We start from the raw sequence: 16,580 nt of genomic DNA, 5'->3' as shown, positions 1-16,580 counted from the left end.
GAGCAGGACCAAGGAATGTCCTGGGGTCCCCATGGCGTTGCTGTTTGGGCATTGGACCGCTAACCACACAGTCAGGGGTTCAAAGCCACCAGCCACTTGGGGGGAGAAAGACGACTGTGTGCAGCCTCAGGTGTACAGCCCTGGGTGCCAGCAGAGCCGTGCTACCCAGTCCTGGAGCGCCTCTGGAGACGAGAGGGGACACAGAGAGGGGTTGTGGACCCCCCGGGGCTGGGGCTGCAGGGAGGGGGTGGCATGGCGGTGGCAGGGCAGTTCCATGGGTTCTGGCGGCTGAAGGGAGTGTGGGCGAGGGTGCCTCCATTCCTGCCTGACTCAGCAGGGGCAACCCCAGGGGCTCCCCACACCTAAGCCCCGGCCCTCACAGCCTCAATTCGCCCAACAGGCTGCATGGCCCAGGGTGGTTTATCAGGAGGCCCCAGCTGCCCTCCAGGCCTGAGGAGTTTCACCTCGAGGTGTGTGCCCCGGCCCTCTCCTCATCCCCACTGCGTACCTTGGCCCATAATGTCCCACCGGGGCCCCACAGCCAGAGGTGAGCAAGGAGGGCAGCCCCCACCCCAAGTTCCATGAGGCCCTTCAGCCAGAGTCCCCCACTCTGCTGAAGGAACCCCCATGAAAGCGGGGCTCCCAAGGCCACCGCGCCCTGTCCACCTGGGCTTGCAGGCCCGGTCCCAATTTGGAGGGTTTGAGCTCCACCCCGGGGCTCAGTCTCTCCTCGGACAAAGGGCCCTCCAAGGTCAAGGCTGTGTGCGAGGCGGCTGCCTGGGAACCCACAGCCTGACGGACGGACGGACAGACGGGCGGACAGATGGACGGGCTGAGTGGTTTCCTTCCACTGCAGGGTCTCTGGGCTTGGGCCCACCTCCCTGGGGAGGAGGGATGGTGCTGAGGGTCCCTGCCCAGGGGCTCTCCCAGAGTGCCAGGAGGAGGGCAAAGACTGGCCCCCTGTGGGGAGGGTGACATCACGTGGGTCCTGGTGTCCGTCCATCCATGTGGCCAGGGTCTGCAGAAGGCAGGCATCACACACTTTCAGGTTGAGAGGGGGCCACCAGTCCCGTCACCAGCACGGCAGCTCTGGGCCACTGGGACCCCAGGGCTAGACTCTCTGTCCACCCTTATTCAGACAGCAATCCCATGTCCTCCCCTGCCGACCCTGATGATGCCGGAGGCAGAGGTCAGCGCATACCCCACACACATCTGCACTGCCCCCACTTCAGAGGGCAGCTCACCCAACCAGCCCAGCGGGGACTCTTGGGCCCAGAACTGAGCCTGACTCTCACCCTCTCCTTGACCCTGACCCTGACCCTCATTTCCACCCTGCTGTGCCCCCTCCAGGGCTGCCTGTGCCCTACCCATGGACAGAGAGGGACAGGGCTAGGCCAGCCTACCCCCGTTTCCTCACTCTACTGGCAGGGTGAGGGGTGCAATTGAGGCCACCGCCAGGCCGCCAGGTTGCCCAAAGCTACTTGGGGTCCACCCCTGCTGGGCAGGGTCCAGTAAGCATCCCGTGGCAGCTGGGAACACCAGGATCATCATGCTGAACCGGTCATGGGTGCAGCTCTCACACCAGGGCCCACCCCCGTCCGCACTGTCCTGCCCTGGACCTGCCTACTACCCACCCCCTCACAAGGCGGGCTTCCAGACGTCATGGAGCTGAGGGGACACCATGAGCTGGGGCCTTCAGGGGTCCTGGGATCCAGGTGGGGGCAGTGCCCCCTGGGTTATCACAGTACAAATGTGTGGCAGAGTAAAGGAGGGGCCCCAGCCAAGACCCTCCAGGCAGCTCTTGGTGGTTGAAGGTGCCCATGCCCACCTGGGGCAGGTGACCTCACCCCACCTGGGGTGCCTTGGGCAACGCTGCTTCTCACTGGGCAAAAACAGGGGAGGTCCTGGAGAGCCCTGCAGGGGTGTGCCAGCCACCCACCCCCTGAGGGGGGGTGGGCGAGAGCAGGCGCTGCTCCCAACCTACTGCAGGCCCCTACGCACACCGCGCTGTGTGTTGATAAAACCCCAGGATCCTGTTTGACCAGCGCCGGGCCCGGCCAGCAGCAGCGGCCACAGGCAGCCAGCGTGGGGTGCGGCAGGGGCAGGGCCCAGCCCTATATAAGGCACACGAGTCCCAGGGTGGCAGTGTCCGGCTGTGCGGTGTCCAGCAGTGGCCTCTCCTCTCACGCCATGCTCGGGCCTCAACTGCTGCTGCTTTCGGGATGGGGAGCCCTGCTTGGGGCTGGTGAGTGGGCCCGCCCGGGCTACAGGGTCTCCCGGGCCTCCACGCCTCACTGGCCGGAACAGCATGGTCACCAGGAACGGGAGGGGGTGGGGCGGCTGCAGGAAATCCTCCCTCCCCCAGGCCGGGGGAGCTGGGGCCAGGCTCAGTGGCCAGGAGGTAGGAGGCTCAGAGAGGGGAACGGGGGCTCCTGGCTGGGGTGCAGGGTATGGAGTAGCCCAGCAGCCCCCACGGGTCTGCGGAGCCCCACAGTGAGCCTGCTGCCTATCTGTAACGTGGAGGGCACCCCGCATGCGAGGCTGCAGAGTGACCTGTGAGCCCCTGGCCTCTCTCAGGAGCAGCCCCCTGAGCTGGGACACACAGTGTCCTCTCCACACTCCCCCTGACACCCCCACCCCCGAGCGCTGGGCAGCCAGTCAGCCCAAGGGTCTCAACAACCCTCCTCCCACGGGCCCTGGTCCACCTGGCCTGCCCAAGCCTGCAGGCTCCTCACCGCCTGACTCCTCTTCCAGGGGCCCACCAGCCTGGGTGCCCGTCACCCTCAGGTTGGCCTCAGAACCAGGGGCCCCGTGGTAGCAGACAAGGTTTGAGGGGTATATCCGGGCAGCCCCCGCCTCCGTGAACTATGTGGAGTGGGGCGGGGGTGCTGGAGGGCTATGGGCTCCCCCACCCCCTCCTGGCTGAATCCAGCCCCTTCTCTTACATAAAGCCCCTCCCTCAGCACTCAGACCCACACCCTTCCTCAGCAGGACCTGAGGGCCTGAGACAGCCTCTGTTTGGGTCCCTAGGGCCCCCAGTGGGAGGCTTTCTCAGCACACAGCCAACCTGGGGACAGGTCACCTGCGCTGCCCTGGGGCTCACAGCTCTAGGGCCAGAGCTAGGGAGGGGCTGGGAGCAGGGTGCTCTAGAGACAGCCATGGATTGGGGGAGCGGGGAGCGGGTGTCCGGGGGCCAGCCATGGATTGGGGGAGCAGGGAGCGGGTGCCCGGGAGCCAGCCATGGGCTGGGGGAGCAGAGAGCGGTGTCCGGGGGCCAGCCATGGGCTGGGGGACAGGAGGGCTGAGGGCCCAGGACCGGGGTCTCGGGGGCTGAGCCCACAGCAGCGAGGCTGAAGGGCAGCAACTCAGCCAGCGTCCTTCTGTGGACCCATTTCAAGCGTCAACCCCCTGACCGGCAGGTGGGGAGGAGGGCCTGCTCTTCAGGGCCCACAGCTGCGGGTGGGGGGGGGAGCAGCACAGAGGGCGGGGGTGGCGCCCTCCAAGCGTGCCAACAGAACAGCCCGTGACCATGCAGCCGCCAAGGGCTGAAGGGGGCAGGCGTTCGGCCTGGAGCCCAGGAGGGGCTGGTGCAGCAGAAGTGCCCCTGGGGCAGGGTGACATCCACCCCTGCTGTGGGTATTTGGGCGGGGGGGAGTCTGTCCACCCTGCTGTATGTGGGGAGGGGGGACATCCACCCCTGGGGTGAGGTGGTGTGGGGAGGCTACAGGCCAGGTGGGGAAGTGGAGATGAGGAGGGGGCCAGAGGGGCAGGGTGGGAGAAGGAGGCACCCATTGAGGGGAGCCAGTGCCAGTGGGGACCCCAGAGTCCCACGTGGGTGGGGTGATGAGCTTATCATGGCCACAGGCATGGGGGCAGGATGAGGGAGGCAGATGGGGCCACCGCCCCCTGAAAGGTGAGGACATAGAGACATGGGCCTTCAGAAAGGGAACCCCGAAAAGAGGACTCCACCCTGTGCCCCCCAGCACCCACAGCCACTGCTCTGTCCTCCCCACCCAGCTGGGCTGTGGAGAGCCACTCTGCAGGGGCACCCGGAGGCACAGATGGGCTGAGAGCCACTCTGCCAGGGGGACCGTGGGGTGGGGGTGACTCAGGCCCTGCTAAGGGTGGGTGACAGTGTATGCTGGGCCAGGGCCACAGGATGCCAGAGGTCCTCGGAAACCAGAGGGGGAGGTTATGTCCATCACTCACCACCCCCCAGGGACTGGGGCTCCCTGAGAGGGACCAGGGCCCCAGGGCAGGGGTGCCGCCCCCAGTGGGAGAGTCCCCTACTGGAGACACAGGGTGTGGGTCAGGGCAAGCAGATGAGCAAGTGTGAGAGTGTGAGGGAGGGAGGAGAGTGAGAGAGAGTGAATCAGAGTGCATAGGTATGAATGAGTGTGAGTGAGTGTGAGATAGTGAATGAGTGAGAGTATATGTGAATGAATGTGAGTGAGAGTGAGGGAGGGAGAGGGAGAGTGAATGAGAGTGCATATGTATGAGTGAGTGTGAGTGTGAGTGAGTGAGAGTGAGTGTGCGAGTGAATGAGTAAGAGTGTGAGAATGAGTACATGTGAATGAGTGTGAGTGAGAGTGAGTGAATGAGTGTGAGTGTGAGAGTGAATGAGTGAGAGTGAGTGAAATGTGACTGAGTGTGAGTGAGAAAGTCAGAGTGAATGTGAGAGTGATTAGAAGGACCAAACCTGAGAATCTGTCCAGCCCTCCCAATACAAACACACACACATACACACAGACACACACACACACACCACTCCTGGGCCTGGGCTCCCACACTAACACTGACACAGTGAATGTTCAGTTCAGGCCAGTGCAGAGGTAGGGTGGCCTGACACTGACCAGTCCCTCATGCAGGTCTCAGTGACACCTCCTTTGCTGACCCCAGCCTCCGGACCCTGAATGACTCCACGGGGACAGGTGAGCACCACACGCAGCCCCCAGGGTCCAGACGGGGGTCTCCACAGGAGGGTCCAGCCACAGAAGGCCCATGGGGCTCATGGCTGTCGGGGACTGGGTGTGTGGGTCTGGGGAGGGCACTCCTGTGCCCTGGCCTGCAGAGGGACACCAAGGCTGGGCTGTCACTTCCTGACTCAGCTCCGGGCAGGGGACACACCAGCCCCTGACTGTAAGGGGCAGCACACACTCCTATAGGGCAGTGAGAAGCAGGCCCTGGCCCCATGCAGGGAGGTGTGGAGCAGGCCCAGCACCTTCCCTGGGAGGTGACTTTTCTGCCCAGCATGGGGTCCCAGTCACAGCGGCCTGGCCTCCCTCCGCAGCGGAGGACAAGGGCTGGTGTTCCACGTGGGGGGCTGGCCATTTCTCCACCTTCGACCACCACGTGTATGACTTCTCCGGGACCTGCAACTACGTCTTGGCGTCCGTCTGCAAGGACGCGTCGCCCACCTTCAGCGTCCAGCTGCGTCGCGAGCAAGGCGGGAGGACAGCCCGCATTATCGTGGAGCTGGGCTCCTCGGTGGTCTTTGTGCAGAGCGGCACAGTCTCCATCAAGGATGTGGGGTAAGGACAGAGGGGCGAGGCGGGGCCAGGTGTGGGCGGGGCCAGGAAGGGGCGGGGTGGGGCCTGGGCGGGCGGGGCCTGGGTGTGTCTGGGCAGGCCGGGTGGGCAGCCCAGCTGAGGTGCTCTCCCCCAGGGTGGTCAGCCTGCCCTACACCAGCAATGGGCTCCAAATCACGCCCTTCGGCCAGAACATGCGGCTGGTAGCCAAGCAGCTGGAGCTGGAGCTGGAGGTGCTCTGGGGCCCGGACGGCTACGTTCTGGTGAGGATGGCGGACGCACAGGTGGCGGGCAGCCCCGGGCCTGCCCTGGGCAGGGCCAGCCTCTTCCCTCTGACCCTCTGCCAGGAATGGGGCCGTGGCGGGAGTCTGGTTTCCCCATCTGGAAAGTGAGAGTGGCCCAGCAAGCAACCGGGGTCCCCAAGGCCACGGCGAGAGCAAATGACCCCCTTCCCGCGCGACGCCCGCCCCCAACGTGACCGCCCCCGCCCCCACGCAGGTGCTGGTGGAGAGGAAGTACATGAGCCAGCTGTGCGGGCTGTGCGGTAACTTTGACGGCGAGCCGGCCAACGAGTTCCTCGGCGAGGACGGTCCGTGCAAAAGGCGCCCGGGGGAGGGGTGGGGGTGGGGTCCCCCGGCGACCTTGTCCCCCGCAGTGCTGACTCCGTTCCGGGCCCCCAGGCCAGCTTTTGGAACCCCACCAGTACGCCAACCTCCAGAAACTCGACGATCCCAATGAGATCTGCGCCTATGAGCCGATCCCCCAGCCCCAAGTCATGCGGGGAGAGCATGTAGGTGGAGGCGAGGGCGCCCCTCCCCCCTTTCCCATACTTCCTTCCCTGATAACTCCAGTGGCTCTCTGCCCAGGCCCGGACCTGCACCCACCTGCTGAACCTGGTGTCCCCCGAGTGCAGCGTGCCCCGGGAGCCCATGGTGAGGAGCTGCCAGGCTGACTTGGCGGCATGCGCCCAGCCAGGCCAGCGCAACTGCAGCTGCGCCACCCTCTCGGAGTTCTCCCGCCAGTGCAGCATGGCCGGCCAGCCGGTCAACAACTGGAGGACCCCAGGCCTCTGCTGTGAGTCCTGGGAGGGGGCGGGCTGGGAGCTCCCCAGAGCAGAGCAGACCTACCCCACTCCACCTCCCAGGGCCTGGGTGGCCCCTCTCACACCCATGCCCCCTCCTCCATCCACCCACAGCCATGGGGCAGTGCCCAGCCAACCAGGTATACATGGAGTGCGGCTCGGCCTACCTGAGGACCTGCTCCAACCCCAGGCACAGCCACCCTGGCTTCTGCACCTTCAGCTGCTTCTGCCCCAAAGGTGAGGGAGACAGACCCCTACCCCTACCATAAGGGCAGGAGGCCCTGTGTCCACTTGGCTCTGGAGGAGGTAGCGTCTAAGTGGACTTCCGGGACAATCCGTGCGGTTCCAGGTGCCTCCTGTGGTCTGCCACTACCCGAGGGGCACCATGGATCCGGGAAGGTGGAGGTAGCCACAGGCGACCATGGCAGCAGAGAATCCGGGGGTGGGGGTGTGGGCAGACTGTGAAGTAACAGGGCTCAAGGGGTTGCCAGAGGACTGGACAGCCAGGGGGTGCTGCCAGCAGAGGGCGTTGGCCCCACACAGGCTCAGGAAGCCCTCCTCCTGCAGGGACGGTCCTTGATGACCTCTCCAAGCACCAAGCCTGTGTGCCCGTCTCCCAGTGCCCCTGCATGCTCAATGGCGCCCTGTTTGCTGCTGGGCAGGTCACCTCATCCGCCTGCAGGACATGGTAGGTGCTGGCGGCAAAGGGGAGGCATGTAGGAGGATGCTGGGCTGGGCGGACGGGGCACACTTGACTTCAATCCCCTTCCCCACTCCCCCCCTGGCACCGCCCCCCACCCCAGCCGGTGCACCAATGGCCTCTGGGAATGTGAGGAGCAGCCCTGCCCCAGCCGTTGCTCCCTGGAAGGAGGCTCCTTCGTCACCACATTCGATGCCAGGCACTACCGCTTCCACGGCACCTGCACCTATGTCCTCCTCCAGGTGAGAAAGGCGGCGGGCCAGGGGAGGGGCGAGGAGCAAGGGAGAGGGGGGCATACTGGAACCCCCACTTGACCCAGTATGTCCCTCTCAGAGCCACCAGCTCCCTGACAAGGGCTCCCTCCTGGCCATGTATGACAAGTCTGGTTACTCACATTCGGAGACCTCGCTGGTCGCCATCATCTACCTGTCTGACCAGGTACGCACACCGTCCAGCCACAGCCCCGGGCGACAGTAGGGCCCCATGACTCAGTCTGCTCTCTCTCCAGGACAGTATCATGATTTCTCAAGATGAGGTGGTCACCAACCACGGGGACATCAAGTGGCTGCCCTACAAAATTCGTAGGTTTCCCGAGCTGGGCAGGAGTGGAGAGGGGAATGGGGAGGGGGGATGCGCAGACAGCCGCTGAGCCGCTGTCTCTCCAGGCAACATCACAGTCTTCAGACAATCGTCCACCCACCTCCAGATGGCCACCTCCTTCGGGCTGGAGCTCGTGGTCCAGCTGCAGCCCGTGTTCCAGGCTTACATCACCGTGGGACCCCAGTTCTGGGGCCAGACTCGAGGTGGGCCCCACACCCCGCCCCTGGCCTGGCCCCGCTGATCCTCCATGTCCGGGGAACTTGCGGTTCCCCAAGCCCAACCTGGGCCTCCTGGCAGGGCACGGTGTCCCTGCCAGCGGACAGCCGCGAGACTGCTTGCGGGTTCCTGCGGCCGGTCCGGGCCCACCCTAGCTGCAGCGCGCTGCTGGGGGTGAGCGTACTGAGAGCCATCTGGGCGGGGCGCGTGTGGGCGGGGCTACGGGACGGGGCTCGCGTGCGCCCACCCACCACTCACGGCCTGGGTGGGTCCAGGGCTCTGTGGCAACTACAACGGGGACACCACCGACGACTTCACCACCAGCATGGACATCACCGAGGGCACCGCCTCACTCTTCGTCGACTCCTGGCGCGCAGGGAACTGCCCGGCGGCGCTCGAGCGCGAGACGGACCCTTGCTCCATGAGCCAGCTCAACAGTGAGGCCCGCGCCCAGGGTGGGGTGGGGTAAAGGTGGGTGGGAGGGGGGCCCACTACCACCTGTCTCCTCAGAGGTGTGTGCCGAGACCCACTGCTCTGAGCTGGTGAGAGAGAACTCCGTGTTCGCCAAGTGCCACTCGGTTGTGAACCCCAAGCCTTTCTACAAGGTGGGCAGGGCCCGTGGGTGTCTGGGGTGATAGGATGAACCCCAAGCCCTTCTACAAGGTGGGCAGGGTCCTTTGGGTATCTTGGGTGATAGGATGAACCCCAAGCCTTTTTTTTTTTTTTTTTTTTGGCTTTACAGAGTTTATTATTTTTCTTTTTTTAAATCATTTTATTGGGGGCTTGTACAACTCTTATCACAATCCATACATCCATCCATTGTGTCAAGCATATTTGTACATTTGTTGCCATCATCATTTTCAAAACATGTGCTTTCTGCTTGAGCTCTTGGTATCAGTTCCTCATTTTCCCCTCCCTCCCCGCTCCCCCATGAACCCTTGATAATTTATAAATTATTATTAGTATTTTGTCATATCTTACACTGTCTGACGTCTCCCTTCACCCACTTTTCTGTTGTCCATTCCCCAGGGAGGAGGTTATATGTAGATCCTTGTAATTGGCTCCCTCCTCCCACCCCCAAGCCCTTCTACAAGGTGGGCGGGGCCCCATGGGTGTCTGGAGTGATAGAGTGAACCCCAAGCCCTTCTACAAGGTGGGTGGGGCACTGCGGATGTCTGGGAGTGAGGTGAGCACCAGGTCTTCTACAAAGTGCGCAGGGTCCCTCAGGTGTTGCGGGGTGCTGAAGGTGAGCCCCACTTCTTATACAAAGTGAGAGGGAGCCGGCATGTTCTGGGGGGACCATTGTGCACCCCATGCTCATAGCTGGCTCAGGGGCCTGGGGAGCAGGACACCCTGGGCCCCCCAGCAGTGCAGCACCCCGCTCTCCACAGAGGTGTGTCTACCAGGCGTGCAACTATGAGGAGACCTTCCCCCACCTGTGTGCGGCCCTGGGGGCCTATGTGCAGCAGTGTGCCGCCCAGGGCGTCCTGCTCTGGGGCTGGAGGGACAGCGTGGACAACTGCAGTGAGTGTCCCAGGGAGGCTCCTGGGGTCTCGGGTCTTAAGGGGGGCTCCTAAGGTACCCTAAGGATCTAAGGGTCCCAAGGCAGGGTCCTGGAGCTTTATCGGGGAGGCCCCAGAGTCCCGAGGGAGCATCCTGAAGGACACTCTCACACCCCACAGCTGTCCCCTGCACGGGCAACAGGACATTCAGCTACAACAGCCAGGCCTGTGAGCGCACCTGCATGTCTCTGTCTGACCGCTCCCTTGAGTGCCATCCAAGTGCAGTGCCCGTGGACGGCTGCAACTGCCCCGAGGGCACCTACCTGGACCATAAGGCGGAGTGTGTGCGCCGGGCACAGTGCCCCTGTCAGCTGGACAGCCAAAACATCATCCTGGCGGGCCAATCCATCGTCATGGATGGCGCCACCTGGTGGGGCCCAGCAGACCTCCGGGTGGGGATGGGGCACCCTGGCAGGCAGCACCCCCACACCTCAGGCTTGGGCCACTAACAAAGCCTCTCTCTCTTACAGCTACTGCCACAGCGGCCGGCTGACCTGCTCCGGCCAGCCCCCGATGCTCCTGGGTGCGTAGTGGCGAGAGGAGGTGGGGACTGCCTGCTGTGAGCATGTCTGACCGCCGCCCCTCCACCTCCCGCAGCCACCTGCAGAGCCCCAAAGACCTTCCAGTCCTGCAGCCAGTCCGAAGACAGCAAGTTTGGGGCAGCCTGTGCCCCTACATGCCAGATGCTGGCAACAGGCACTACCTGTGTAAGGTTCCCACAGGAGTGGCACCCTCCACAGGTGGATGCCCCAGTGGACACCCCCACAGTTCCCACTGGACCCTGAGAGGATGTCCATACAGAGAGGGCAGCCAGCCTCCCTGCTCCATCTCCTCATCAGGACCCAGGGATGTGCCCTGAGCAGCTCTGAGGGCCACCGGGAACTGGGTGGGCGGGGAGGGGTTCCAGGCACCCTACTAGCCAGGGTGGGCAGGCGGGCTCGGCCAGGATCTCTGAGCCGGGGGCAGCCTGCAGATATCACAGATGGAGGGTGGGCAGTGAAGCTGGCTGCAGGAAGCAGCCAGCGGTCCTGGCAAGATGTTGGGGCGGGGTCCCCACAGGGGTCCAGGGGCCAAACCCCACATTCAGAGCACCCCTGCCCTCTCCTCAGACTTCCAAAAAGTGTGAGCCTGGCTGCGTCTGTGCTGAGGGCCTCTATGAGGATGCCAATGGGCAGTGTGTGCCCCCCGATGACTGTCCCTGCGAGTATGGGGGGACCTCCTACTCCCGAGGTGCCAAGATCAGCCCAGACTGTCAGACTTGGTAAGGTGCACCCTGCTCCTCCCCCTCCCATACCCCAGCCCAGCCCAGGAGGACAGTGGTCTGGGCAGTGGGGGTCTCAAGGCACTGGGAGCAGTCTGGGGCAGACCCCTGGGTGTTGGGTGCCTCAGCCTGAGCTGGCCTCCTCTCCCCAGCACCTGTGAGCAGGGAAAGTGGGTGTGCGAGCCGAAGCCCCACTGCGCCTCCACCTGCACCCTCTATGGGGAGGGCCACGTGGTCACCTTCGACGGGCAACGCTTCCTGTTTGACGGCAACTGCGAGTACACCCTGAGCACGGTAGGGCCCGCCCTGGGGGCCACGGGGCAGAAGGGGGGGGGGCACATGGACCCCACCTCAGAGCCTGTCCCTCCCCACAGGATGGCTGCAGCGCCAACAACTCCCGGCCCACTTTCAAAGTCGTCACGGAGAACGTGGTCTGCGGGAAGTCGGGGGTCACGTGCTCACGGGCCATCAAACTCTTCTTAGGGGTGAGTGGGCAACGCTCGCTAGCTGCCACCCCTAGCCTGGCAGCCCTGGGTGGCAGGGCGGGAGTGGGCCAGACTGGGGACCGCTGACCCGCGTTGCCCCGCAGGGTCTGTCCATCGTGCTGGCCGAGAGGACCTACACAGCCAGCGGGCATGACGCCCAGGTCAGCTTCCAGGTGCAGCCGGGTTCCCTGCACCTGGTGCTGGACGTCCAGGTCGGCAGCAAGTACAACTTGACGCTCATCTGGAACAAGCACATGACGGTCCACATCAGGGTCTCCCGGGCCTCCACACAGGTACCCTTGGTGTGGGTGGGGCGGGGCCTGTGGGGAGGCGGGGCCGGAGCTGTGCCACTGCTTTGTCGTGCAGGATGCCCTCTGCGGCCTGTGTGGGAACTACAACGGGAACATGAAGGACGACTTTGAGACCCGCAGCAAGTACGTGGCGTCTGGCGAGCTGGACTTTGTGAACTCATGGAAGGAGAACCCGCTGTGCGGAGACACGAACTTGGTGGTCGACCCCTGCAGCCTCAACACCTTCCGGCGCTCTTGGGCGGAGCGCAAGTGCAGCATCATCAACAGCCAGACCTTCGCAGCCTGCCACAACCAGGTGAGGGCGGGGGCCCTGCCCAGGGCTTCCATCGTGGAGAGGTGACTGCCCCCAGGAAGCCAACACCTGTGGGCCCACATCTAGCGGTCAGGCCTGCCACAGCCCACCCCAGGCCAGAGTGTTCTAGCCCCAAGATGAAACAGACACACACCCCAATGGCTGGGGAGGTGGGGGCAGGGAGCGAGGGCCAGGTGAGCGTACCCGCTGGAAGAGTTAGGGACACTTGGGACCACTATGGACCAGAGACACCTGCACTGGAGGGGTATTCTACATGAGTGGGGCAGCAGCACCCCCATAGGTACCTGTTCACTAGGTGGCCCTATCCAGCTGCAGGGAATCTGGGTGGGGGGAGGAGTTAGGCGGCCAGAAGTGGTCTCACATCTGCAGGTCCTGTGGCTACCACCAGCCTGCCGGCCACTAGCTGTGCCCTAGCCTCAGGAGGGCCTCTTTGTAGGCATAGAAGGGGTAGCGAGGGGCCCAGGAGCATGGACCTTGGTCATCCGGCCTGAGAGTGGTGACCATGAGTGACCCACAAGGTGCGGAGGGCTGAGGCACACGCCTGCTTCATGTTACCTGGATGCGTCCCCACAGGTATACCACTTGCCCTACTATGAAGCCTGTGTGCACGACGCGTGTGGGTGTGACACGGGTGGGGACTGTGAGTGTCTGTGTGACGCAGTGGCCGCCTATGCCAAAGCCTGCCTGGACAAGGGCGTGTGCGTGGACTGGAGGGCCCCCGACTTCTGCCGTGAGTACCGCCCCTGCCGTCTCGCCCCAGGGCCCCGGGTACTCGCCTCATATGCATGGCCCTGGATGACCTCAATGTCCTCCCTGTTGTTCCTGGGCAGCCATCTACTGTGACTTCTACAATACCCACACGCGGGTGCCCGGGGGCAGCAAGTACCAGTACGCACAGGACGCCAACTGCACGTGGCACTACCAGCCCTGCCTCTGCGCTGACCACCTGCAGAGCCACCTGCAGGCCAACATCGAAGGTACAGGCCGCCATGGTCCCATCTGAGCCCATCCTTGCTTGAGGACAGGGCTGGCAGCGGAGTGGCCAGCAGTGTGACCTCGGGGACTGCCCTCTGTACTCAGAATCCAGAGACAAGTGATCAGTAGAGCCTGGGGGCCAGTGCAGGAGAGGGGGTGGAGGTGGGGGGTCAGGGGCAACAAGGAGGGGGGCCAGGAGGGACTAGAAGGCCTGGTGTTGTACAGCCTTCAAGTGCCAGGGCGGGCCAGGATGGGAGCAGCACCTGGGCCCACAGCCGCCATGTCCTCTGCCCCAGGCTGCTACAACTGCTCCCACGACGAGTACTTCGACCCCAGCGAGGGCTCATGCGTGCCCTGCGGTGAGTTCTGGTGCCTCTGTGCCAAGGAGAGGCAAAGCCAGCTCTGCCTTCTTGTCCCCATCAGCTCACAGCCACTCTGGGCCCACTACTGCCACCCAGTGTCCGATACAGGAAACGCACGACCGGGCTTTGGAGCAGCCAGGAAGGGGCTGTGTGCGAAGGCGGCAGTGCCCAGGAGGGGCCAAAAGGGAGGGGGCTCGTGTCCTCCCAACCCCCACCTCCCCACTCCCACCCCCACAGGCCTACAGGGTTGGGAGGGGCTGGACCGTAAGGGGGGGCCGGGTAGTGGCCCTTGCAGCACGGTGACCAGCTTACTGTCCTTGCAGCCCCGGCCACCACGCCATCCCCACCCATCACAGGTGATTGTACGCATGCTAGGTGCCAAGGTGACGCCCTCTCACCCTGCTCCCTTGCTGTCACCAGCATGCCCACAGGCGGGTGGAGGGGTTGGGCGCGTGGACTTGGGCTGCCCAGGGGCCTAGGATCCCCAGTGCGGGGCTTCAGATGGGGCTTGGAAATAAGTCTGGGTAGCAGCAGTCTGCCCCTGGCAGCAACGCACTGGACGCCCGAACTCCAGGCAGAGTTCCAGAGGACTCCGCCCGCTCTGCCAGAGGGGGCCAACCCTCCCTGCCCAGCAATGACTCCCACATGGTACCCACAGCCTCACCCTCCACGGAGGCCCCACCTACTACGCCTGTCAGGACAACCCCCAGCACCAGTGGGCTGACCAACAGCTCGGCCACACCTGTGGGCCCTACGGAAACCGCTAGCCTGCCAGTCAGCTCCAGGGCCACCCCTCAGGCCTCACCTAGCAAGCCGACCGTCCCAACCTCAGCAGGTAGTATCTCCTGGGCCCAGCACCTTCGTGGGGGACACTTGGCAGTTTCTGCAAAGGCTTTCTCAACAGAATAAGCCCGCCACAAAGGAGATCAATGCCTGAGACTGGACAGTCCCTCAACAAGTGGATAGGCCGCGAGGTGGGGGGAGGGCGGTTCCCCACCCCCGCCCAGCAGCGGCCCAGGCCGGGGGCCTGTAAGGGGCTGGCCAAGGGCAGGCATGTGGGCAGGGACAGGTAGTGAAGCCCCTAGCCCGCCCCAGGCTGCAGAGCTGGCTCTTCAGGGTGTCCACAGGGTGCAGTGAGAAGCTGGGGAGCACGGTGTGGTATGGGCTGTGTGGAGGTATTGAGGGTGACTTTGGGTGTGGCAAACTCTACAGAGTCCCCCGGAAGTACAACAGCTGTCACCTCACGAGCCACCTCGGCACCGAGTCCCACGTCCACACTGGGTATCACGTTCACTAGAGCTCCCATGACCAGTGCCACGAGTCTGCCCACAGCATCCCATCCCAGCGTGGCCACACAGACCACAGCGCGGGCCACAGCACGTACCACGGCACCTACAGTGAGGCCGGCAACACCGGAAGAGACCTCGGGGTCTCCCCCAGGTGAGCGTGCCCACCATGAAGGCGGTGGGAGCATGCGGAGGAGGGCCTAGTGCCGCGAGCACAGCCTCTCCCGCTGACTCCAGAGCTGGCACCCAGCCCGTGACCCACTCCTGGGTAGTCAGCGGCCAGCAGGCCAGGAGAGGCGGCCTCAGCCTTGGTGGCGGGAGGGCGGGGGAGCACAGAGGAAAGCAGGGCAGAGGGCACAGCAGACCAAGTCGCAGGTACTAAGGGTAACAGCACACGGGGGCTAGGTGGAGCTCAGGCTGAGGAGGAGGAGGGGACGGTAGCAGGCGAGGAGATTCCAGGGGCAGGGAAAGGGGGCCCAGGTCTGCAATTCCATCGGGCGATGACAGAGAGGGCCACAGAGAGGCCCCTGATTATCAAGGCCAAGCACACAGGGCTCTGGAGGCTGCAAGTGAAGATAAGAGACGTACGCGGACCACACAAGGGCTAGCCTAGTGCAAGGGCGAGCAGCCCAGGAGCACATCAAAAGTGAGGACAACTGCATGGAACAGGAGGGTGAACACTCAGGAGCCCAGGTGGGAGGGGGGACACACCGGGCCGCAACCAGGAGGTCCCCAGGCCCCAGAGCCAGCATCTCCAAAGCAGGAAAGCGGGCCTGGCACCTCACACATGCCCAGCCTGGAGCCCCGCCTCCAGGCAGTGACAGGAAGGGCAGCACAGGTAAAGTCAGAGGCAGGGGAGGGAGGACAATGACCCAATCCTGTCCCCACAGCAGCGTCCCCACACACCGGGACCACGGCCACCACTGGAGAGCAGAGAACAAGCACAATGCGGCCGCAAACCACACTGCCCACACGAGCCCCACCCGCTTCCACATCCTCGGTGATCCCAACCTCTCACGTAGTTGTCACCCACAGTCCCGAATCCACGGGTACCTCCACTGCTCCCACATATCCAACTCACACCGCTCTGCCCACCTCTACCTCCATCCACACAGGCACAGGACCTACGCCCTCCTCCCAACCTCTGACCGAGACCACACGTGGCACCACACCGATGCACAACTCCATCAGCACAGCCAAAACCACCAGTTCGCCTGTATCCCACCTTCCCTCCACAGGGCCACAGCCATCTGTCTCACGGGCTCACACCTCCACACCCAAGCCCACTGGTGGAGGCACAGTTCCCTCCGTGCCACACACGACCACTGCCTCCACCACAGACCCCTTCACTACGTACTCCACACCCACTGTCTCTTCCTCCTCCTCCCATTCCACCAGTCGCCCCACAGGGACATCCTTTAAGACCACCACCACCCCACCACATTCACACCCTGAGACCACGCCGCCCACTCAAGTCCCACCCTTTTCAACTTCCTCAGTCACCACAACCTCTCATCTAACTGTCACCCACAGCCCTGAATCCACAGGGACTTCCAGTGGTCCCACATATCCATCCGGCATCACTCTGCCCACCTCTACCGCCATCCACACAGGCACAGGACCTATGCCCTCCTCCCAACCTCTGACCGAGACCACACATGGCACCACACCAATACACAACTCCATCAGCACAGCCAAAACCACAAGCGCCCTTCTGCCCCAACCTCCCTCCACAGGGCCACACACATCCGTGTCACCGGCTCACACCTCCACCACACCCAAGCCCACCGGCGGAGGTACAGCTACCCCCGTGCCGCACACCAATACGGCCTCCACCACCGGCCTCTTCTCTACATCATCCACATCCACTGTCTCAGCCTCCTCCTCCTCCCACAGCACC

General features: G+C 63.9%; 1 protein-coding gene across 1 annotated transcript in view; it reads left to right on the top strand.

Annotated features, from left to right (window-relative positions):
• Window positions 1–2,190: 2,190 nt before the first annotated feature.
• Window positions 2,191–16,580, top strand: part of MUC6 (mucin 6, oligomeric mucus/gel-forming) — a 23,049-nt gene continuing 8,659 nt past the window's right edge. Inside the window, exons 1-30 of the mRNA XM_045290422.1 lie at window positions 2,191–2,245; window positions 4,869–4,931; window positions 5,291–5,531; window positions 5,665–5,791; window positions 6,027–6,117; window positions 6,209–6,318; window positions 6,395–6,602; window positions 6,724–6,846; window positions 7,177–7,297; window positions 7,413–7,551; window positions 7,643–7,747; window positions 7,818–7,890; window positions 7,975–8,112; window positions 8,401–8,562; window positions 8,636–8,730; window positions 9,517–9,649; window positions 9,808–10,057; window positions 10,158–10,210; window positions 10,285–10,394; window positions 10,797–10,948; window positions 11,101–11,242; window positions 11,323–11,433; window positions 11,538–11,726; window positions 11,800–12,039; window positions 12,631–12,787; window positions 12,888–13,034; window positions 13,329–13,391; window positions 14,522–14,675; window positions 14,727–14,834; window positions 15,716–16,575. Of these exons, the coding sequence (XP_045146357.1) occupies window positions 2,191–2,245; window positions 4,869–4,931; window positions 5,291–5,531; window positions 5,665–5,791; window positions 6,027–6,117; window positions 6,209–6,318; window positions 6,395–6,602; window positions 6,724–6,846; window positions 7,177–7,297; window positions 7,413–7,551; window positions 7,643–7,747; window positions 7,818–7,890; window positions 7,975–8,112; window positions 8,401–8,562; window positions 8,636–8,730; window positions 9,517–9,649; window positions 9,808–10,057; window positions 10,158–10,210; window positions 10,285–10,394; window positions 10,797–10,948; window positions 11,101–11,242; window positions 11,323–11,433; window positions 11,538–11,726; window positions 11,800–12,039; window positions 12,631–12,787; window positions 12,888–13,034; window positions 13,329–13,391; window positions 14,522–14,675; window positions 14,727–14,834; window positions 15,716–16,575 (4,720 nt within the window). The remainder of the gene's footprint in view (window positions 2,246–4,868; window positions 4,932–5,290; window positions 5,532–5,664; window positions 5,792–6,026; window positions 6,118–6,208; window positions 6,319–6,394; window positions 6,603–6,723; window positions 6,847–7,176; window positions 7,298–7,412; window positions 7,552–7,642; window positions 7,748–7,817; window positions 7,891–7,974; window positions 8,113–8,400; window positions 8,563–8,635; window positions 8,731–9,516; window positions 9,650–9,807; window positions 10,058–10,157; window positions 10,211–10,284; window positions 10,395–10,796; window positions 10,949–11,100; window positions 11,243–11,322; window positions 11,434–11,537; window positions 11,727–11,799; window positions 12,040–12,630; window positions 12,788–12,887; window positions 13,035–13,328; window positions 13,392–14,521; window positions 14,676–14,726; window positions 14,835–15,715; window positions 16,576–16,580) is intronic.

Source organism: Echinops telfairi, unplaced genomic scaffold (genome assembly GCF_000313985.2).
Source record: "Echinops telfairi isolate 266 unplaced genomic scaffold, ASM31398v2 ScPeMD7_37;HRSCAF=141, whole genome shotgun sequence".
Classification (NCBI taxonomy): domain Eukaryota; kingdom Metazoa; phylum Chordata; class Mammalia; order Afrosoricida; family Tenrecidae; genus Echinops; species Echinops telfairi.
This window is presented reverse-complemented; position numbering and strand designations above follow the sequence as displayed.